The 23,417-nt window shown below is 43.8% G+C and overlaps 1 protein-coding gene across 1 annotated transcript in view; it reads right to left on the bottom strand.

Moving 5' to 3' along the window:
* Positions 1-615: 615 nt before the first annotated feature.
* adad1 (adenosine deaminase domain containing 1 (testis-specific)) overlaps positions 616-23,417 on the bottom strand; it is a 144,029-nt gene continuing 121,227 nt past the window's right edge. Inside the window, exons 11-12 of the mRNA XM_068024072.1 lie at positions 5,856-5,988; positions 616-732 (exon numbers count right to left, since the gene is read on the bottom strand). Of these exons, the coding sequence (XP_067880173.1) occupies positions 616-732; positions 5,856-5,988 (250 nt within the window). The remainder of the gene's footprint in view (positions 733-5,855; positions 5,989-23,417) is intronic.

Genomic DNA, 23,417 nt, shown 5'->3' with positions numbered 1-23,417 from the left:
TTTCAGCTACACTCATTTTCAAGTGCAGAATTGTGTCTTTGGTGCAAACAGTGCAATTATTCTACTGTAGGCAGGGCAAGCAAATATTTAGAAGTTTCAGTTATCTGTTAATGAAAGCATACTGCGTAGTATTGCTAATAACTACAATTCTGCACCAAAGAACCAAATATGATATTGTATAAGAATAATCTATTTCACAATCAAATAACAGCTAGAACTTTGGCCAATGTTATCTAGCATATTGTTATTTTTTGCCATAGCACTTTTACAGCAAACATCAGGAACAAAACTGTGCTTATTCATCATCGCACCGCTTTTGCAGAGCTGGCCAGTGAGCACTAACTCCTAAAATGGGCCTTTTTTTTTTAAAAGAACCTATTTGAATCTAAAGGTAATTATTTAGATACAAATAGTTCTATGATGGAACAGATTCTCTAGAATGAATTAAAACAAAAGTGACATCCTAAACTTGAATTTGCCGTGTGCCCATTATTCCAGCAAAGAACCTGCTGGAATCTCTACTAGAGTGACAGTATACAGCAGTCTTCTGGTGTGAACAAAAAGGAACGGTGCATTAATGAGTTTAAAATCAAGATTTTCCCTCAGCATTTCTCCTCATTGCATGTGGAACACTTCTGCATTTGGATTCTTGACCAGCCAGGTACCAAAACCATGATGCACCAGCGATGATTTCAGCAAAGCTTTTGCTTCTTGATATGATTTTGCCATCATCTGGAAGGAATGAAAAATTGAAGGAGATAAAAAGAATATGAATGCTGCAAATCTGAAGTAAAAACAGAAAGTGCTGAAAATGTGTAGTAAGTCAACCAGCATCTGATTGGGGGGAAAACTCATCAGAATTGCTTAAATATCAGCTGAAAGGTTACTAACTTGCTTTTTTCTTTTAGATACTGATTGCCCTGCTCTGTATTCTCAGCATCTTCACTGAACAGAATCATAAATGTAGAGTAGCAGCAGTGTTTTTTCAAACAATTAAGCACTTTAAAATCAGTTACTTTAAAGAAACAGATGAGTTTTAATTATGTTGAATATCCAATATAATGTACTGCAAACTAATCTAAAATGAAATCTGCATGAATGGACACCCCAAAAAAAGGGACCTTCAAAAAAAAACACTTACTGATTGTCTCAAATAATTTATATTGTAACAGATTCAAACTGCACCTTGAAACCATGCATGTGGAAACGATGCAAACCAAGCCTTCAATGCGCCAAGTATGCCATGAAGTGTGAGGCTGTAGCGAATGAAAAAATAATTTTGTGCAAGAAAGATCTCTTTAGCCAGTATGAATAGCAGCAGAGAAACTGCTCCACCTCTGGGATTGAGTACACAAAAGGTGGGAACTGCTGGTTATGGGTTCTGAAATTGCATGAAGGCCAGGGGAAGGTTGGGAGGGGGTGCATGGGGGTGAAACTGAGGAATAGATGCTTAGGTGAAGAAGAAACTAGGGAATGGATGGAGAGGGGAAAAGGAGACTGGGAAATGGGGGTGGAATTTGGTTTACTGCTGTAATCAGGCGGCTGGTGAGCGTTACAATCGTACTACCTGCTGGATTGCAGTAGTGAGCAGCTCAAACCGTCTTTAATGGTCGTGAGCCTCATTAACATGCAGCTAGTGAACTGCCAAGATGGAGGACATAGGGACCAGCAAAGGATCAGAGTATTTTTGAGAGGTTAGGAGGGCCACAAATGCTCCTCCAAGCTCGAGATTGAAAGAAAACCTTTTTCTGTCTGTTTCTTGAGCATGTTCCCATTGGGCAGAGAATGCCCATCGAGACATGAAAATTGTGTCTTGGTCTTACAATATGTGCAAGTCTTTCAAGTTCTGCTTGGAAATTGAGTTAGGCGGGCCTCGTATGGCCAGTGGGTGGGACTGTTAACTTTTAAATTTTTGTTTGGGATTAATCTGTTTTCCAGTGTAAAAGGGGCAGTGGGCATACAAAAATTGGCTCCCTTATTACAAGGTAATATTACCTCACCACCTAAGACAGAGGCATTGCTGAACTATCAGTAAATCAATGAGACTGTTTTCCACTGCCAGTTCAGTACCAGCAGAGTTTATGTACTATCAAAATCCTACTTTCACTTTCTGTCTAGTGGGTCCCTTGACTCACCTAATCCATGACTTCCATTAACACATAACATTTATTAATGATTTTGATAATGAAATGCAGAATACTTTGCAAAATCCTCACTATATAATTTTACTTTATATTTTTTCAAGGGATGTTGGCGTTGCTGGCAAGGCCCTTGCCAGTGACATCCACATCCCATGAAAGAGAGAAAAATGTAAAGAAATATAGTGAAGATCTTGCAATGTGAAGTCATGTTAAGTAACGATCAACATGCAACAGCTGAAGAAAACTTGTTAATTTGACTGAACTTCAATAATCCCTTCCACTAGCCCACCTGGTCAAACTTTCTCTGAAGCTCCCTTTGCCTGAGCCCTGAACTCACATCTTTCTCCAGTTTCTCTCCCATCTCCACTATCCAAACTCATCTTGTCCATGAGACCCACCTCCTGCTCCCTCAACTGCTGACCACTCAACCTCCCCTCCTGGTCCTCATGTTAGCTGATATCTTTAACGGTTCTCTCTTCAGTTATTGTCCTCCTTTCATACAAATCACCACTCTTCTCAAAAGGCCACCCCTTGACCCCAGCGTCATTGCAAAGTACCGCCCCATTTCCAATCTCTCTTTCCTCAGTCCTTGAATATGTTGTTGCCTCCCAAATCCATGCCCATCTGAATCACTCTAATCAGGTTTCTGCCCCTGCCACAGTACTGAAGTGATACTCAAAGTCACAAATGGCATTCTATGTGACTCTGACAAAGGTAAACTATCCCTCCTTGTCCTTCTCAACCAGTCTGCAGCCTTTGACACAGTTGACACCATCTTCTTCCAACACCTCTCCACTGTCCTCCAGCTGGGTGGACTGCGCTTGTCTAATTCCATTCTTATCTATCAAATGTAACTATCACTTGCAATGGCTTCTCTTCATGCGCCTACAGTTACCTTTGGTGTCCCACAAGGATCTATCCTTGGCTCCCTTCTATTTCTCATCTACATGCTTTCCCTCGGTGACATCATTTGAAAACAAAGCATTAGTTTTCACACGTATGTTGAAGACACTCAACTCTAACTCACCACCACCTCTTTTGACTCCTCCACTGTTGCTAGATCATCAGACTGCTTATCCGACATCCAATACCGGATGAGCAGAAATTTCCTCCAATTAAACTATTGGGAAAACTGAAGCCATTGTCTTCAACACCACTCCAAACTCCATTCCCTAGCTACCGACTCCATCCTTCTCCCTGGCAACTCAGTCTAAACCAGTCTGTTCGCAGCCTTGGTGTCTTAATTGACCCCCAGGTGAGCTTTCGATCACATATTTGTACCATCACTAAGACCGCTGATTTCCACCTTGAACGTAACCCAACTGTGCCCCTGCCTCAGCTCATCTACTGGCTAGCCTCCCACATTCTACACTCTGTAAACTTGAGGTCATCCAAAAATTGCTGCCCATGTCCTAACTCACACCAAGTCCCGTTCACCTATCACCCATGTGCTCACTGGCCTACACTGGCATCCAATTAAGCAAAGTCTTGATTTAAAAATTCTTAACCTTATTTTCATATCCCTCCATGGCCTCCCCCCTCCCTATCTCTGTAATCTCCTTCAGCCCCACAGCTATCCGAGACATCTGCACTCATTTAATTCTGGCCTGTTGAGCATACCTGATTTTAATTGCTACCCATTGGCAACTGTGCTTTTAGTGGTGTAGGCCTTAAGCTCTGGAATTCCGACAACTCTCCCTACACTTTTCCGCCTCTCGGCCACTTTACCTCTCTATCCTCCTCTAAGATACTCCTTCAGACCTACTCTTTGACCAAATTTTTGGTCATCTGACTTAATATCTCCTAGTGTAGCTTGGTGTCTTGTTTTATAATGCTCCTGTGAAGCGCCTTGGGATTTTAAAAATATTCTTTCATGGGATATGGGTGGTCGCTGGCAAGGCCAGCATTTGTTGCCCATCCCCAACTGCTCTTGATAACTAAGTGGCTTGCTGGGCCATTTCAGAAGGCAGTTAAGAATCAACCACATTTCGGTATTTCTGTAGGCATCAAGATTGGCGCAGGCTTGGAGGGCCGAATGGCCTGTTCCTCTGCTGTACTGTTCTTTGTTTGTAAGGATGGCAGATTTCCTTCCCTAAACGATATTAGTGAACCACATGGGTTTTTATGACAATCAATGATGATTTCATAGCACCATTACTGAGACTAGCTTTCAATTCCAGATTTCTTAATTAATTAATTGTACTTATTAATTAATTAATTGAATTTAAGTTCCACCACCTGCCATGGTGGGATTTGAATCCGTATCCCCAGGGCATTAGCCTGGGCTAATTATGTTAAAGGCACTGTAACATATATAAGTTGGTGTAAAATCCTTTGAAGGTCTAGCTTTAAGCCCTTTAAGTGCATGGGGAACTTGCATATCTCCTACTGCTGATGGAAAAACAGATTCACCATTACCTTGTATCTTAGATACAAATTTTAGTGCGAGTATGACAGAAAAACCACATGCCAAATGGAAAAATATTAATTTTGTCATATGAAACTTTGCCGGAGACCTTTTACTACACATTACAAATAACTTTAAAAAGGCAGAACAGAAAAGCTAAAGATGACCATGTTCAATTTGCATATGAGAAGCCAAAGCTGGGAAACAGGTGATTGCTCAGTCTAGCCAGAACAATGGGGGGTGCTCCCTGATTCAATTAAATAGAATGGTTTTGTCAACATTGGTAGTCAAAAGCCATTGATACCCATCGAAAGAAAGAGCAAAATCCCCCCCTACCAAGTATGTCTGCACAGCTTGAAAGAAGAACTTTGAATTTCAAAAAACCTTCCAACAACTTCTGTTTCAAACAGAGGTGGTCACATGACATATCTCCCTGTGTAACCTTGAGGTTGCGAACTGTGCTTTTGAAAGCAGAGAGTAACTGAACTCCAAGGAAGAAACATCTCTCTCTCCTGTCTCCCTCTCCAGCAAAGTCCCAGGGGAGTCTCGGCTGCAGCTAAACCCCAAATCTACAGACCCTCACAGGCAACAACCAAGAGGACGATAAAGCCTCTTTCCTGCCTTCCGGAACCAGAGAAGCAAGCCTGAATTGTGCATGTAGCCCAGCGAGGACTTCAAGACTTTAACTTCAACGAAGGACACTGATACTCACTATTTGAATTCCATTTATTACGGACTTTACTTAAATCTCCCAAATCTCCTTTCCCCTCTGTATCTATTTGTGTGTGTGCGCCTGCCTATCGTATGAATGGTGTCACGTATTTTAGCAATTTTAACTGGTTTAGTGATATGGTTAATAAACTTACATCTTTGTTTAAACTCAAGAAAACCTGTCTGATTGATTCATTTATAATTAGAGGAACAATGAGCAAGTGCTCACTGAGGTGGTAAGCTAAGTCACTGTGTTAAAAGAATAAACCCTGTCGCGGTCAAACCAGAGAAGGGGTGAAAGGGGAGCCCGAGACCTCTTCCTCACCTGGTCCGAACACTAGTCTCAGTAACTCGCTAAGTTAGCTATGTTATCTGTAACACACCTTATGCACACATTATTGTAAAACATGTTTGATTTTTAGCCAAGCAGGTTTGGCCTGAACTTGTGATTACATAACTAAGGCTGAATATGTGATTAGGTGCAGCTGGATATGTGGTTAGGTGTAGCAATCTAATAAAATGATGTTTCTCTGAACAAAAATTATAGTTAGTGTAAATAGATGTAGGATATTTCCTTAACCAGAAGGTGACTTTACCTTTGCCGCATGATATGTTGGAACTGTAGACAAATCTTCTCTATTTGCTTCTTTTGCAACAAGATAGAAGCGACTCAGCATGGCAGCTTTGCATAAGCGACTGGTCATGGAGGTACCACTTTTAAATGGTGAGCTTAAAAAAAAATTGTTTCAAAAAGATAATAAAAATAGCAAAATCAGCTAATAAACACTGCTAAGTTCAATATTCAAAATGGGTTTGTCTCAGTAGATGGAACTGAGGTAATCATATTAGTACATGTTTTTCTCAGTGCAAATCTCCAAATAACGGCTCAAATTGTTGGAATGGAGCATTTTATGGCAAGCAAGGTGAACTGGACTTTTAACCTAATTTTTCAGAATGCATTACATTTGCACCGCAAATTGTTGGAAATGCAATTTAATAATACTGCATCTGGAACCTCCTAAACATTGGGCACAATGAACTAAAAGGACAGGGAAAGAAACAAAGTGGATAACAAAGAAGAAAATAGAGTAAATGAGAGACAGAAAAGAGAAATAAAGAGAGGGAAAGAATGGATTGAGAGAAAAAAAGACTAAAAGGAAAACTAAGAACAAAATTAAAAAGAACAAGCAGAAGACAACAACATTGCAAAACAGACTTGTTTAGAAATTGATCTTTGAAAAGTTGATACTGAGTGAATAGCAGAGGTAGTGTGTGAAAATTATTGCCTTCTGACACTAACAGGAATGTGAACAGTATGACAGGCACAAAAATACTAGCAGGACAGATAAATAAAAGAAGTTTTAAAAACCTCTAGGAACAATTCACTACCTGCTGGAGTAAGACTCCATAGCCCCTTTCCCTTTCAGGCCTCAAAGGTTGAGTTTTATGTCAGGACCATGAATCACGTTATTAACAGCGTCCTTACAATTAAGGACTACCGACCCTAAATAGCAGCGGCAAAATTAATTTGCATTTATGGTATAAATATAGCAATTTCTAGTTGTGCAATTAACTTCAATGAAGAGGCTCACAGCCCAGTTGCATTTTTAGGCGGGTCTGTTGAGGCCAACAGCAGATAGCACAAATCATCCAGCAATTTGTAGAGATTTGGAACTCATGCCAGGCATCAGGGAGGTTGGGGGCGGTGGGGGGGGGGAAGAAGAGTTACCTGGACACTTTGCTCCAGGAAGCAGTCACACCCTTAGGCTAAACAGAACTTTAGAGTTTGCAAATAAACAGGAACAGGAGAATGTGACACAGCCAGGCAGGTATGGGGATCGAAGAAGTAATGATGCAGGAGCCTTGGCCCTTGACTTTGACCAACAAGTACAAGGTACTTGCTACCCTGTGTGGATGTGAAGGAGGACTGCAGGGCAGATGGGCAAACTGACCATAGGACCATGCTGCAGAAAGCCATTCAATTGGGGCGGGGGGGGGGGGGGTGGGGTTGCGAGTGAAAAGGAATGTGGTAGTGATAGGCGACAGTATAGTCAGGGGATACAGACTGTTCTCTGCAGCCGTGATTGGGAATTAAAGGTTGTGCTGCTGCCTAGTGCCAGGGTTGAAGATATCTCCTCATGGCTGGAGATGAGCTTTGTGTGGGAGGGGGAAGATCCAGTTGTCACAGTCTACATAGGAGCCAACGACATAGGTAGAACTGGGAATGATAAAAGAGTTTGAGGAGTTAGGGTCCAAAATTAGAATGCAAAGCTTCAACGGTAATAATCTTTGGATTGTTACTTCAGTCATGTGCCAACTGATACAGGGTCAATCAGATGAAAGAATTAAAAGCAAAATACTGCGGATGTTGGAAATCTGGAATAAAAACAAGAAATGCTGGAACCACTCAGCAGGTCTGGCAGCATCTGTGGAAAGAGAAGCAGAGTTAACCTTTCGGGTCAGTGACCCTTCTTCGCAACTGACAAATATTAAAAATGTCACAGGTTATAAGCAAGTGAGGCGAGGGTGGGGCAAGAGATAACAAAGGAGAAGGTGCATATTGGACAAGGCCACATAGCTGACCAAAAGGTCATGGAGCAAAGTCAAACAATATGTTAATGGTGTGTTGAAAGACAAAGCATTAGTACAGATTAGGTGTTAACGGACTGAAGATTGAACAGCAGCAAGTGCAAACATGAAAAAAAAAGTGGGTAAACAAACTGAACAAACTAAGATGAAATAAAATAAATGCAAAAAAAAGGTTGTAAAAAATGTAAAAAAGAAAAAACAACTAAAAATGAAAGTAAAATGGGGGGGCTGTCATGCTCTGAAATTATTGAACTCAATGTTCAGTCTGGCAGGCTGTACTGTGCCTAATCGGTAGATGAGATGCTGTTCCTTGAGCTTGCGTTGATGTTCACTGGAACACTGCAGCAATCCCAGGACAGAGATGTGAGCATGAGAGCAGGGGGGAGTGTTGAAATGGCAAGTAACCAGAAGCTCAGGGTCCTCCTGCTTGTGGACCGAGCGGAGGTGTTCCGCAAAACGGTCACCCAGTCTGCGCTTGGTCTCCCCAATGTAGAGGAGACCGCATTGTGAGTAGCGAATACAGTATACTACATTGAAAGAAGTACAAGTAAATCGCTGCTTCACCTGAAAGGAGTGTTTGGGGCCTGGGATAGTGAGGAGAGAGGCGGTAAATGGGCAAGTATTACATCTCCCGCGATTGCAGGGGAAGGTGCCATGGGATGGGGACGAAGTGGTGGAGGTAATGGAGGAGTGAACCAGGGTATCGCGGAGGGAACGATCCCTTCGGAATGCTGACAGGGGAAGGGAGGGGAAGATGCAGTTGGTAGTGGCATCACGCTGGAGGTGGTGGAAATGGCGGAGGATGATCCTTTGGATATGGAGGCTGATGGCATGGCAAGTGAGGACAAGGGGAATCCTGTCACGGTTCTGGGAGGGAGGGGAAGGGTTGAGGGCAGAGGTACGGGAAATGGGCCGGACACAGTTGAGGGCTCTGTCAACAACAGTGGGGGGGAATCCTCGGTTGAGGAAAAAGGAGGTCATACCAGAAGCACCATCATGGAAGGTAGCATCATCAGAGCAGATGCGTCGAAGACAGAGAAACTGGGAGAATGGAATGGAGTCCTTACAGGAGGTAGGGTGTGAAGAAGTGTAGTCGAGGTAGCTGTGGGAGTCGGTGGGCTAATAATGGATATTAGTAGACAACCTATCCCCAGAGATGGAGACAGAGAAGTCGAGGAAGGGAAGGGAAGTGTTAGAGATGGACCATGTAAAGGTGACAGAAGGGTGGAAATTGGAAGCAAAGTTGATAAAGTTTTCCAGTTAGGGGCGGGAGCAGGAAACGGCACCGATACAGTCATCAATGTACCGGAAAAAGAGTTGGGGGAGGGAGCATAAGTAGGACTGGAACAAAGAATGCTCGACATATCCCACAAAAAGACAGGGATAACTAAGACCCATGCGGGTGCCCATAGCGACACCTTTTACTTGAAAGAAGTGCGTGGAGTTGAAGGAGAAGTTGTTCAATGTGAGAACAAGTTCAGCCAGGCGGAGGAGGGTGGTGGTGGATGGGGACTGGTTGGGCCTCTGTTCCAGGAAGAAGCGGAGAGCCCTCAAACCATCCTGGTGGGGGATAGAGGTGTAGAGCGATTGGACGTCCATAGTGAAGAGGCGGCGATTGGGACCAGGAAACTGGAAATTGTCAAAATGACGTAGGGCGTCAGAAGAGTCACGGATGTTGGTGGGAAGAGACTGGACCAGCGGAGAAAAGATAGTCAAGATAGGAAGAAATAAGTTCAGTGGGGCAGGAGCAGGCTGACACAATGGGTCTGCCGGGACAATCCCGTTTGTGGATTTTGGGAAGGAGGTAGAAGTGAGCTGTCCGGGGTTGCGGGTCTATGAGGTTGGAAGCTGTAGGGGGAAGATCTCCAGAGGAGATGAGGTCAGTGACAGTCCTTTGGACGGTGGCTTAATGTTCGGTGGTGGGGTCATGGTCCAGAGGGAGGTAGGAAGAAGTGTCTGAGAGTTGGCGTTGAGCTTCCGCGAAGTAGAGGTCGGTACGCCATACAACAACAGCGCCACCCTTGTCTGCAGGTTTGATGACCATGTCGGGGTTAGACCTGAGAGAACGGAGTGCCTCAAGTTCAGAGGGGGACAGGTTAGAGTGAGTGAGGGGGGCAGAGAAATTGAGATGACCAATGTCTTGCCGACAGTTTTCAATGAAGAGATCAAGAGCGGGTAAGTGGCCAGGGGGAGGGGTCCAGGTAGAGGGAGAATGCTGGAGGCGGGTAAATGGGTCTGCTGGTCGGGAGGAGGACTCCTGGTCAAAGACGTGAGCCCGGAGGCGGAAGAAGAGCTCAACGTCATGCAGAGTGCGAAATTCATTGAGGTGGGGACATAAGGGGATAAAACGGAGACCTTTGCTGAGTACAGAACGTTCAGCATCAGAGATTAAAGAATTAAATGTGTGGCTCAAAGGGAAAAAGGGTTTTGATTAATAGGGTACTCGCACCAAAACTGGCGAAAGAAGGAGCTGCTCCAATTAAACCAGGCTGGAATCAGCGTCCTGGCAAATCGTATCACTAGGGCTGCAAATAGGACTTTAAACTAAAAGGCTTAGGGGAGGGGTCGGATGCAAGTAGATTTAGGAATCTAAAAAGTAAAGTCAAGGCAAAGAACAGTGCAGTGATTTGGATAAAAACAGAGAGGATAGAGTGTTTAACGATAATAATGAATCAGCGTTAATAGTACATCAGTGAATTCATAGTAAAAAAAAATTAAAGGCTCTTTGCCCGAATACGCAAAGCATTCACAATAGATGAACTAGCAGCACAAATAGGGATAAATGGTTAGATTTAATTGCTATTACAGAGACATGGCCACACGGTGACCAAGGTTGGGAAATAAATATTCCAGGGTACACATTTGAATAAGACAGACAGAATGGAAAAAAAAAAGAGTAGTCCTCATAGTAAAGGATGACATAAGGACAGTAGTGAGAAAGAATCTTGGTTCAGAAGAACAGGAAGTAGAATCAGTATGGATAGAGATCAGGAATAAAAAGGGTTAGAAAACGCACTGCAAGTAGTTTATAGGTCCCCTAGCCATAGTTATACCGTTGGGCAGAGCGTTAAGAAATAAATAATTGGAGCTTTTAACAAAGGCAATGTAATAATTATGGGAGACTTTCATCTTCATATAGACTGGACAAATCAAATTGGCAAAAATAGTCTGGCAGATAAATTTGTAGAATGCTTTTGCGACCGTTTGCTGGAACTATCCCTAGTTGATACCACAAGATATTTTATATCTCGTATTGTGCAATGAGGCATATCAGTTATCTCACAGTAAATGATCCTCTGGGAAAAAGTGATCATAATACAACTGAATTCCATATTAAGTTTGAAAGCAACAAACTCCAGTCCCAAAGACAAATCTTCAACTTAAACAAAGCCAATTACATAGGTATGAGGGGACATCTGGCCAAGGTTACTTGGGTAAATTGACTAAAAGATATGACAGTAAATAAACGGTGGGAAACAGCTGAAGAAACAATTCAAAATTTCCCACAAAAATACATTCCCTTAAAAACAAAGCTTCAGCAAGAAATATCCAAACACAAGTTACTAGACAGGTTAAGGATAATATTCGATTACAAGAAGAGGTTGATAATGTTGTAAAGAATAGTAGTAAGCCTGAGGATTGACAGTGTTTTAGAAGCCAGCAATAGGTGACCAAAAAGTTGATAAAAAAAGAGAGTAAACTAGCCAGGAGTATAAAAACAGATTGTAAAAACTTTTACAAGTATATAAAAGGAAAGCAGCTAAAACAAATGTTGGTTCCTGAGTGAGAGAGAGAGTGAGAGAGTGAGAGAGTGAGAGAGTGAGAGAGTGAGAGAGTGAGAGAGAGAGTGAGAGAGTGAGAGAGTGAGAGAGTGCGAGAGTGCGAGAGTGCGAGAGTGCGTGAGTGCGTGCGAGAGAGTGCGAGAGAGTGAGTGAGTGAGTGAGTGAGTGAGCGTGAGAGAGAGAGAGAGAGAGAGAGAGAGAGAGAGAGAGAGAGAGAGAGAGAGAGAGAGAGAGAGAGAGAGAGAGAGAGAGAGAGAGAGAGAGAGAGAGATCGAGCAGACCTGCAAGGAGACAGGCACCGGGGAGCAGGAGCTCCAGCAGTTTAAAAGAGGCTGCGAGAGATTTCCACGACTGACGTCACAGTTCAGAAAGTGACGCGCTGCAAGGTAGGGAATTTAGATTGTATTAGGCAGTGTTTGGAGTGGAATAAGGTCCCTAGCGTAATTCGTACTATAAATAAAAGGGAGTAACTAAGGAGCTTAATCCAAAGCTAAGTCATGGCAGGAAAGCTCAGCCCCGTGGCATGCTCCTCCTGCGCAATGTGGGAAATTAGGGACACTTCCAGTATCCCTGGCGACCATGTGTGCAGCAAGTGTGTCTGGCTGAAGCTCCTAGCTGACCGCTTTGTGCAGCTGGAGCTGCGGATGGACTCACTATGGAACATCTGCGATGCTGAGGTCGTCGTGGATAGCAAGTTTAGCGAGGTGGTCACACCGCTGGTAATGGCTGCAGAGGCAGAAAAGGGATGGGGGACCACCAGGAGGAGTAGTAGGCGCAGGCAGGTAGTGCAGGGATCCCCTGTGGCCATCCCTCTCTCAAACAGATATACCGCTTTGGATACTGTTGGGGCGGGGGGTGGGGATGGCCTCCCAGGGGAAAGCAGCAACAGCCAAGTTCGTAGCACCATGGATGGCTCTGCTGCACAGGAAGGGGTGAAAAAGAGTGGGAAAGCCATACTGATAGGGGATTCAATCGTAAGGGGAACAGACAGGCGTTTCTGTGGCCGCAAACGAGACTGCAGGATGGTATGTTGCCTCCCTGGTGCTAGGTTCAAGGAGGTCTCGGAGCGGCTGCAGGACATTCTGAAGGGAGAGGGTGAACAGTCAGAGATCGTGGTACACATTGGTACCAAAGACATAGGTAGAAAGAGGGATGAGGTCCTGCAACAAGAATTTAGGGAGCTAGGTAGCTGATTAAAAAGCAGGACCTCAAAGTTTGTAATCTCTGGATTACTACCAGTGCTAGTGAGTATAGGAATAGGAGGACAGAGCAGATGAATGTGTGGCTGAGGAGGTGGTGCAGGAGGGAAGGCTTTAGTTTCCTGGATCAGTGGGTCTGTTTCTGGCAAAGGTGGGACCTGTACAAGTTGGACGGGTTGCACCGGAACCAGAACAGGACCAACATCCTAACAGGGAGGTTTGCTAATGCTAGTATAAAAGCAAAATACTGCGGATGCTGGAAGTCTGAAACAAAAACAAGAAATGCTGGAATCACTCAGCAGGTCTGGCAGCATCTGTGGAAAGAGAAGCAGAGTTAACGTTTCGGGTCACTGACCCGAAACGTTAACTCTGCTTCTCTTTCCACAGATGCTGCCAGACCTGCTGAGTGATTCCAGCATTTCTTGTTTTTGTTGCTAATGCTAGTGTTTGCTCCGGTTTAAACTAATTTAGCAGGGGGATGGGATACAGAGTGGAGTTACAGTAGGGGGTGATGCACAGTCAAATATAGAAGAGAAAATGAGCCAGTCTGGAAGGCAGGGCAAATATAGACCTGTTAAGACACAAGTATAAAGTGCAAGGCTGGATTGCATCTATTTTAATGCAAGGAGTCTTACTAGCAAGGCAGATGAATTGAGGGCATTGATTAACACATGGCATTATGATATTATTGCTATCACAAAGACATGGTTGAGGGAGGGGCAGGACTGGCAGCTCAATATTCCAGGGTATAGAATCTTCAGGCATGACAGGGGAAGGGTAAAAGAGGAGTGGCATTGCACTGTTCATTAAGGAGTCAATTACTGCAGTAAGGAGGGATGATATCTTAGAAGGTTCCTCAAATGAGACCATATGGGTAGAACTTAAAAACAAAAAGGGGGCAATCACTTGGCTGGGAGTGTACTACAGGCCCCCAAACAAACAGTCAGGGAGAGATAGAGGAGCAGATATGTCGGCAAATCTCAGAGAGGTGTAAAACTAATAGGGTAATAATAGTAGGGGATTTCAGCTTCCCCCAATATCAACTGGGATAGTCGTAGTGCAAAAGGCTTAAAGAGGGCGGAATTCTTAAAATGCATACAGGAGAGCTTTTTGAGCCAGTACGTAGATAGTCCTACAAGATAAGGGGCAGTACTGGACCTAAGCCTAGGGAATGAAGCCAGACAAGTGGGAGAAGTGTCAGTGGGGGAACATTTTGGGGATAGTGACCATAACTCTAAGATTTAAAGGTAGTTAGGGAAAAGGACAAAGATGCACCGAAATTAAATGTACTGAATTGGGGGAAGGCCGATTTTATGATGATAAAACAGGATCTGGCCAAAGTGGACTGGCAGCAGATACTTGTAGGAAAGTTGACATCAGATCAATGTGAGTTAAAGAGGAAATAGTGAGAGTTCAGAGCCAACATGTACCCGTTAAGGTGAAGGGTAGGACCAACAAGTCCAGGGAACTGTGGATGTCAAGGGATATAGAGGATTGGATCAGTAAAAAAAAAAAAGAGACTTATGGCAGATTCAGAGTGCTGAAAATAGTGGAGGCACTAGAGGAGTATAGAAAGTGTGGGGGGGGTACTTAAAAAAGTAATTAGGAGAGCGAAGAGGGGCATGAAAAAACACTGGCGAGCATGATAAAGGAAAATCCCATGGCATTTTATAAGTATAGTAAGGGCAAAAGGATAACCAGGGAAAGAGTGGGCGGCACAGTGGTTAGCACCGCAGCCTCACAGCTCCAGCGACCCGGGTTCAATTCTGGGTCCTGCTTGTGTGGAGTTTGCAAGTTCTCCCTGTGTCTGCGTGGGTTTCCTCCGGGCGCTCCGGTTTCCTCCCACAGCCAAAAAGACTTGCAGGTTGATAGGTAAATTGGCCATTATAAATTGCCCCTAGTATAGGTAGGTGGTAGGGGAATATAGGGACAGGTGAGGATGTGGTAGGAATATGGGATTAGTGTAGGATCAGTATAAATGGGTGGTTAATGGTCGGCACAGACTCGGTGGGCCGAAGGGCCTGTTTCAGTGCTGTATCTCTTAAAAAAAAAATCTAAATCCATTAGGGACCAAAGTGGCAATCTGTATGTGGAGCCGGAGGGTTTTAAATGATTACTTTTCATCTGTGTTCATTATGGAGAAGGACGATGTCGGTGTAGAGATCAGGGAGGGGGACTGTGATATACTTGAATATATTAGCATTGAAAGGGAGGAAGTATTAGCTGTTTTAGCAGGCTTAAAAGTGGATAAATACCCAGGCCCAGATGAGATGTATCCTAGACTGTTATGTGAGGCAAGGGAGGAGATTGCAGGAGCTCTGACACAAATTTACAAATCCTCTCTGGCCACAGGAGAGGTACCAGAGGATTGGAGGACAGCGAATGTGGTACCATTATTTAAGAAGGGTAGCAGGGATCAACCAGGTAATTACAGGCCAGTGAGTCTAACATCAGTGGTTGGGAAACTATTGGAAAAAATTCTGAGGGACAGGATTAATCTCCACTTGGAGAGGCAGGGATTAATCAGGGATAGTCAGCATGGGTTTGTCAGGCGAGATCGTGTCTGACTAACTTGATTGAATTTTTTGAGGTGGTGTAGATGTGTAGATGAGGGTAAAGCAGTTGATGTAGTCTATATGGACTTCAGTAAGGCTTTTGATAAGGTAACACATGGGAGATTGGTTAAGAAGGTAGGAGCCCATGGAATCCAAGGCAAGTTGGCAAATTGGATCCAAAATTGGCTTAGTGGCAGAGGCAGAGGGTAACGGTCGAGGGTTGTTTTTGCAAGTGCAAGCCTGTGACCAGCGGTGTACCGCAGGAATCGGTGCTGGGACCCTTGCTGTTTGAAGTGTACATTAATGATTTAGACGTGAATATAGGAGGTATGATCATTAAGTTCGCAGATGACACGAAAATTGGTGGTGTTGTAAATAGTGAGGAGGAAAGCCTTAGCTTACAGGATGATATAGATGGGCTGGTAAGATGGACGGAGCTGTGGCAAATGGAATTTAATCCTGAGAAGTGTGAGGTGATGCATTTTGGGAGGACCAACAAGACAAGGGAATATACAATGGATAGTAGGACCCTAGGAAGTACAGAGGGACCTGTACTTGTCCATAGATCACTGAAGGCAGCAGCACAGGTAGATAAGGTAGTTAGAAAGGTGTATAGGATACTTGTCTTTATTAGCCAAGGCATAGAATATAAGAGCAGGGAGGTTATGATGGAGCTGTATAAAATGCTAGTTAGGCCACTGCTGGAGTACTGTGTACAGTTCTGGACATCACACTATAGGAAGGATGCGATTGCATTGGAGAGGGTGCAGAGGAAATTCACCAGGATGTTGCCTGGCTGGAGCATTTCAGCTATGAAGAGAGACTGAAAAGGCTAGGGTTGTTTTCCTTGGAGCAGAGGCTGAGGGGGGATATGATTGAGGTATACAAAATTATGAGGGGCATTGATAGGTTAGATAGGAAGAAACGTTTTCCCTTAGTGGAGGGGTCAATAACCAGGGGGCATAGATTTAAGGTAAGGTGCAGGAGGTTTCGAGCGGATTTGAGGAAAAGATTTTCACCCAGAGTTGGAATCTGGAACCCATTGCCTGAAGAGGTGGTTGAGGTAGGAACCCTCATAACATTTAAGTAGTATTTAGATGGGCACTTGAAACGCCATAGCATACAAGGCTACGGGCCAAGTGCTGGAAAATGGGATTAGAATAGTTAAGTGCTTGATGGCTGGAACAGACACGATGGGCCAAAGGGCCTGTTTCTGTGCTGTATAACTCTATGACTCTGAGGTGGAGACAGGAGAAATTATCATGGGGAACAAGGACACAGCAGAGATTTTGAACAAATATTTTGTGTCTGTCTTCACAGAAGACGACACAAATTACATACCAGAAATAAAGGGTAATCAAGGGGCTAATAAGAGTGATTAAGCAAATTAGTATCAGCAGAGAAAAAGTATTGGAGAAACTTCAGGAACTAAAAGTCAACAAATCCCCAGGATCTGATGGCCTACATCCCAAGGTTTTAAAAGAGGTAGCTGCAGAGATAGTGGATGCACTCGTTATGATTTTCCAAAATTCCCTAGATTCTGGAACAGCCCTGGTGCATTGGAAGTTAGCAAATGTTACACCGCTATTCAATGGAAGGATAAAGAAAAAAGGGAAGTTAGCCTGACATCAGTTGTTGGGAAAATGCTGGAATCTATTAAGGAAGTCTTAACGTTGTATTTAGAAAATTATAGTATGATCAGACAAAGTCAACATGCTTTTACGAAAGGGAAATCATGCTAGATAAATTCATTAGCATTTTTGAGAATGTAGCTCGTAGGATAAATGAGGGCAACCAATAGATGTAGCATATTTGGATTTCCAAAAGGCATTTGATAAGGTGCCACACAAAAGGCTAATATGCCAGTTAAGGGTGCATGGAGTTGGGTGTAATATATGAGCATGGATAAAGGATTATTTAACCGACAGGAAGCAAAGAGTAGGGATAAACTGGGCATTTTCAAGTTGGCAGGTTTACCTAGTGGAGGGCCACAAGGACCGATGCTGGGGCCTCAGCTATTAACAATCTATATTAACAACTTAGACAAAGAGACCAAGAGTAATGCATCCAAGTTTGCTGACAAAGCTCGGTGGGAATGTAATCTGTGAGGACACAAAGAGGCGGCAAGGAGATATAGACAGGTTAAGGGAATGTGTAACAAGGTAGCAGAGAGTATAAATGTGGGGAAGTGTGAGGTTATTCACTTTGAAAGTAAGAACTGAAAAGCAGATTTTTTTTTAAAAAAAAGGCATGAAACTTCTAAATGCTGATGTTGAGAGAGACTGGAGTGTACTCGTACAAGGGACACAGTGAGCATGCAGGTATAGCAAGCAATTAAGGCAGCAAATAGTATGTTAGTCTTTATTGCAAGGGGATTGAAGCACAAGAATAAGGAAGTCTTGCTAAAATGTTACAGGACTTTGGTGAGACCACAGCTGGAGTATTGTGCGCAGAAGGATGTCCTTGCATTGGAGGCAGTACAGCGAAGGTTCACTAGATTGGTTCCTGGGATGAGAGGGTTGTTCTAGGATGATAGGCTGAGCAAATTGGGCCTATGTTTTCTGGAGTATAGAGGAATGAGAGGGTTTTTATAAACAAAGAAGGTTCTGAAGAGAATAAAAGCAAAATACTGCAGACGCTGGAAATCTGAAATAAAAACAGAAAGCGCTGGAAATACTCAGCAGGTCTGGCAGCATCTGTGGGGAGAGAAACAGAGTTGCCATTTCAGGCCTGTGACCTTTCATTATAACTGACAAAGGTTAGAAATGTAATAGGCTTTGAGCAAATGAAAAGGTGGCGGGGTTTGGGGTGGAGAACAAAAGGGAAGGTGTGCGATAGGGCAGAGGGCAGGAGAGATTAAATGACAAGGATGTCACGGAACAAAGGCAAAGGGAGTGCTAATAGTCGTATTAAAAGACAAAGCATTAGTCCAGAGCCATTAACTCTGCCCTCATCACCACTCTCCTCAGAAAGCAATCCTTAACCCCACTGTCCTTGCAAACTATCACCCCATCTCCAACCTCCCTTTCCTCTCCAAAGTCCCTGAACTTGTTGCCTCCCAAATCCCTCCAATCAGGTTTCCATTGCTGCCACAGTACAGAAACAGCTCTTATCAAAGTCATAAATGAAATCCTATGTGACTGTGACACAGATAAACTCTTTCCTTGTCCTTCTTCACCTATCTGCAGCCTTTGACATGCTGACCATGCCATCCTCCTCCAGCACCTCTCTACTGTCGCATGCTAGGGTGAGACTGCACTCGTCGAGTTTCATTCTGATCTATCTAATCATATCCAGAGTATCACTTGCAAGGACTTCTCATCCCATTCCATTCCCATTACCTCTGGTGTCCTGCAAGGATCTATCCTTGACCCCTCCTATTTCTCTATACAGCCGCTCTGCGCCTCCTCTGAAAACACCGTTATTTTTCACTTATATTTTGACGATACCCAGCTCTAACTCACCACCACCTTCCTCGACTCCTCCACTGTTGCTAAATTATCAGACTGTTTACCTGACATCTAGTAGTGGATGAGCAGAGATTTCCGCCAATTAAATACTGGGAAGATTAAGGCCATTGTCTTCAGTCCCAGCTATGAACTCCATTCCCTAGCTACCAACTCCATCTCTTTCCCTGGCAATTGTAGGAGACTAAACCGGACTGCTTGCAACCTTCATGTCATATTTGACCCAAACATGAACTTTCAATTACATATCCTCACCATTACGAAGAACACCTAGATCCACCTCCGTAACATCGCCTGACTCTGCCCCTGCTTCTGCTCATCTGCTGCCGAAACCCTCATCCATGTCTTTGACTATTCCAATGACACTTGGCTGGCCTCCCACACTCTACACTCTGTAAACTTGACCTTATCCAAAACTCTGCTGCCTGTGACCCCACGCCCTAAGTTCCATTCATCCATCATCCTTGTGCTCGCTGACCTACAATAGCTCCCAGTCAAGCATCGCCTTGATTTTGAAATTCTCATCCTTGAGTTCAAGTCCCTCCATAACCCCACCCCTTCCCATCTCTAATCTCCTCCAGCCCACAACCCTCTGAGATGTATGCTCTCAACTAATGCTGGCCTTTTGAGCATCCCCAATTTTAAACTGCTCTCCAATTGGTGGTTGTGCCTGCAGCTGCTTCGGCCCGAAGCTCTGGAATTCCTTCCGTAAAACTCTCTCTACCTCTCTTTCCTCCTTTAAGACACTCCTTAAAACCTACCACTTTGACCAAGCTTTTGGCCATTTGTCCTAGTATCGCCTATGTGGCTCAGTATCAAATTCTGCTTTATAACATTCCTATGAAGTGCCTTTTGACATTTTATTATGTTAGAAGTGCTATATAAATACAAGCTATTGTCCTAACAAAATGCAATCCATTCTTGAATTACCATGAGCAACAGTAGGCATTTGGTAGTAAAAATATAACATTCCTACAGACTTCCATTACACTTCAGTTGTTAAAGTTTGTGAAACACAGACATTTCTGTGCCAAATGTTTTAAGCAACAGAAAATGCCTTCTAATTAACCAACAGAATGTTTTACAGCAATTAGCTGCCAACTGACTTCAATGATTAGACCACATGGTCAACATACCCTCTAATTATTTCTGGAGTGTGCAGGCAATTTGTTTTAATGCACATTTCCTTTAATTTTTTTTGCACAGCCACATGTTCAGTAACTTAAAAGGGCCAAGTTTTGGGTTGCTGCACAGTTTAGAGGGAACAATGTTGATGGCCTTAAGGGACAGCCTCGGACTAAAAAGATACACCTTTTCAGCAGAACAAGACATGGTACTGTACACAATATAATACTCCTATTCTTATAAAACATATTATCCAACTTAATGTGAACAACAGGAGGACTAGCCTATCAGAGAAAGCACTGATATAGCTCAGAAAACTGTTGTAAAAACAAATGCTGGAAATACTCAGCAGGTCTGGCAGCATCTGCGGAGAGAGAAGCAGAGTTAACCTTTCGGGTCAGTGACCCTTCTTCAGAACTGGCAATTATTAAAAATGTCAAAGGTTATAAGCAAGTAAAGCGGGGGTGGGGCAAGAGATAACAAAGGAGGTGTAGATTGGACAAGGCCACAGATTAGCTGACCAGAAGGTCATGGAGCAAAGGCAAACAATATGTTAATGGTGTGTTGAAAGACAAAGCATTAGTACAGATAGGGTGTTAACAGACTGAAGATTGAACAGCAGCAAGTACAAACATGAAAATAAAAGTGGGTAAGCAAACTGAACAAACTAAGATGAAATAAAATAAACATACAAAAAAAAAATGTAAAAAAGAAAAAATAACTAAAAATAAAAGTAAAACGGGGGGCCCGTCATGCTCTGAAATTATTGAACTCAATGTTCAGTCCGGCAGGCTGTAGTGTGCCTAATCGGTAAATGAGATGCTGTTCCTCGAGCTTGCGTTGATGTTCACTAGAACACTGCAGCAAGACCAGGATAGAGATGTGAGCAGGGGGGGCAGTGTTGAAATGGCAAGCAACCGAAAGCTCAGGGTCCTGCTTGTGGACTGAGCGGAGGTGTTCCGCAAAGCGGTCACCCAGTCTGTGTTTGGTCTCCCCAATGTAGAGGAGACCACATTGTGAGCAGCGAATACAGTATACTACATTGAAAGAAGCACAAGTAAATCGCTGCTTCACCTGATAGGTTTGAGGCCTGGGATAGTGAGGAGAGAGGAGGTAAATGGGCAGGTATTACACCTCCTGCGATTGCAGGGGAAGGTGCCATGGGATGGGGACGAGGTGGTGGGGGTAATGGAGGAGTGGACCAGGGTGTCGCGGATGGAACGATCCCTTCGGAATGCTGACAGGGTAAGGGAGGGAAAGATGCGTTTGGTAGTGGCATCACGCTGGAGGTGACAGAAATGGCGGAGAATGATGCTTTGGATATGGAGGCTGATGGGGTGGAAAGTGAGGTCAAGGGGAACCCTGTCACGGTTCTGGGAGGAGGGGAAGGGTTGAGGGTAGAGGTGCGAGAAACGGACCGGACACGGTTGAGGGCCCTGTCAACAACAGTGGGGGGAATCCTCGGTTGAGGAAAAAGGAAGACATATCAGAAGCCCTGTCATGGAAGATAGCATCATCAGAGCAGATGCGTCAGAGACAGAGAAACTGGGAGAATGGAATGGAATCCTTACAGGAGGCAGGGTGTGAAGAAGTGTAGTCGAGGTAGCTGTGGGAGTCGGTAGACCTATAATGGATATTAGTAGACAACCTATCCCCAGAGATGGAGACAGAGAAGTCGAGGAAGGGAAGGGAAGTGTCGGAGATGGACCATGTAAAGCTGAGAGAAGGGTGGAAATTGGAAGCAAAGTTGATAAAGTTTTCCAGTTCGGGGCAGGAGCAGGAAACGGCACCGATGCAGTCATCAATGTACCGGAAAAAGAGTTGGGGGAGGGGGCCTAAGTAGGACTGGAACAAGGAATGCTCGAAATATCCCACAAAAAGACAGGGATAACTAGGGCCCATGCGGGTACCCATAGCAACACCTTTTACTTGAAGGAAGGGAGTGGAGATGAAGAAGTTGTTCAATGTGAGAACAAGTTCAGCTAGGCGGAGGAGGGTGGTGGTGGATGGGGACTGGTTGGGCCTCTGTTCAAGGAAGAAGCAGAGAGCCCTCAAACTGTCCTGGTGGGGGATGGAGGTGCAGTAAGATTGGACGTCCATAGTGAAGAGGCGGCTGTTGGGGCTAGGAAACTGGAAATTGTCAAAATGACGTAGGGCGTCAGAAGATGTGATGTAGGTGGGAAGAGACTGGACCAGCGGAGAAAAGATGGAATCAAGATAGGAAGAAATAAGTTCAGTGGGGCAGGAGCAGGCTGACACAATGGGAAATCAGAAAACTGTTGGTTTGGAAAACAAGATCAAAATTTTATTAAGCACAGTACAGTATTTTTCTCACAACTAATCAGGACTCCTTCTCTTTCAAGTTGGCCTATGGCATCACTGATGCCATGGCTCCAGTGGAAATAATGCAGACTGCAACTTTGGAGTACTGTGAGAACTGATCTGATCTGCAACATTACCAGTTGAAAATTTGAAATTATATGTCTTCCTGCAACTGAGAAAATTAATGCTTATATGCCAAACAGAACTCTTCTAATTTTTTGTTAAATTGGACAATACTTTGAACATAAAGTACTCTAATTTTACTTCCCTAAGTTATTACATAATATAGTAATTAAAGAAAACATACACTCGATTTAGATTACTTTTCAAATTTTCATTTGTTAGTAGGACTTGAATAACTGTTTACAAGTCAGAAATGAAGGTCGTATAAATATCCAGAGATTTCCTACGAGGTGAAAATTAGGATAACAAGTTGAATAAAAACTCAGATACTTATGTACAAATTATAAAATTTAGATGGTTGTGAAGAAAGGCAGTTACAAGAATGGAACTCAGGACCATTGGTTTGAAAAAAAATCAAGGAGTCATAAGCAGTTTCATTTTCATGAGATTGATTTTATCTCCCAGCTGGTAATGCAACAAGTTGGGAGTCTGAGCAGTTAGCAAGTAGGCTCAGCAAGTATTATAAAGCATGCAGTGAAGGCTGAATGAAGCTGAAATCTAAAATTGCGTGGCTTGGAAGCAGTGGTTGGAGGCCCACCGAAACAGTCCACAGCACACTGAGTGGCTGGATTGGGCCCTTGCTTCTTTTTCTCTTGGGGGAGGTGGGGGGGAGGGGTGGAGTGAGGGGGAAGGGGTGTGTGGGGAAAGCCATCACTGCTTCTCCACTCAGCCTTTAGGTTAAAACAGCAGATTTGGCTCTGTTGACATCATTAGAGCCCAATTTGCAGGAAAGAGGACAACAGCAACTATCGCTAAGTTTTCTTGCCACCTGCAATTTAAAATTGTAGTCCATGGATCGAAGTGAGAACAGAATGGGCAAGTCCCCACTCTAATTTAACTGCCATGTTCTCATCAGACTGGAGGAGTGGGGAGGGTTAAAATTCTGTTTCTCACTAGAATCTGTAAGCTGTCTTGTTCTGTAACCTTTGCCCTTCA

The sequence above is a fragment of the Heterodontus francisci genome, chromosome 1 (assembly GCF_036365525.1).
Source record: "Heterodontus francisci isolate sHetFra1 chromosome 1, sHetFra1.hap1, whole genome shotgun sequence".
NCBI classification, from domain to species: Eukaryota; Metazoa; Chordata; class Chondrichthyes; order Heterodontiformes; family Heterodontidae; genus Heterodontus; species Heterodontus francisci.
The sequence above is the reverse complement of the archived record's forward strand: the minus strand, read 5'-3'. Positions and strand labels throughout refer to the sequence as shown.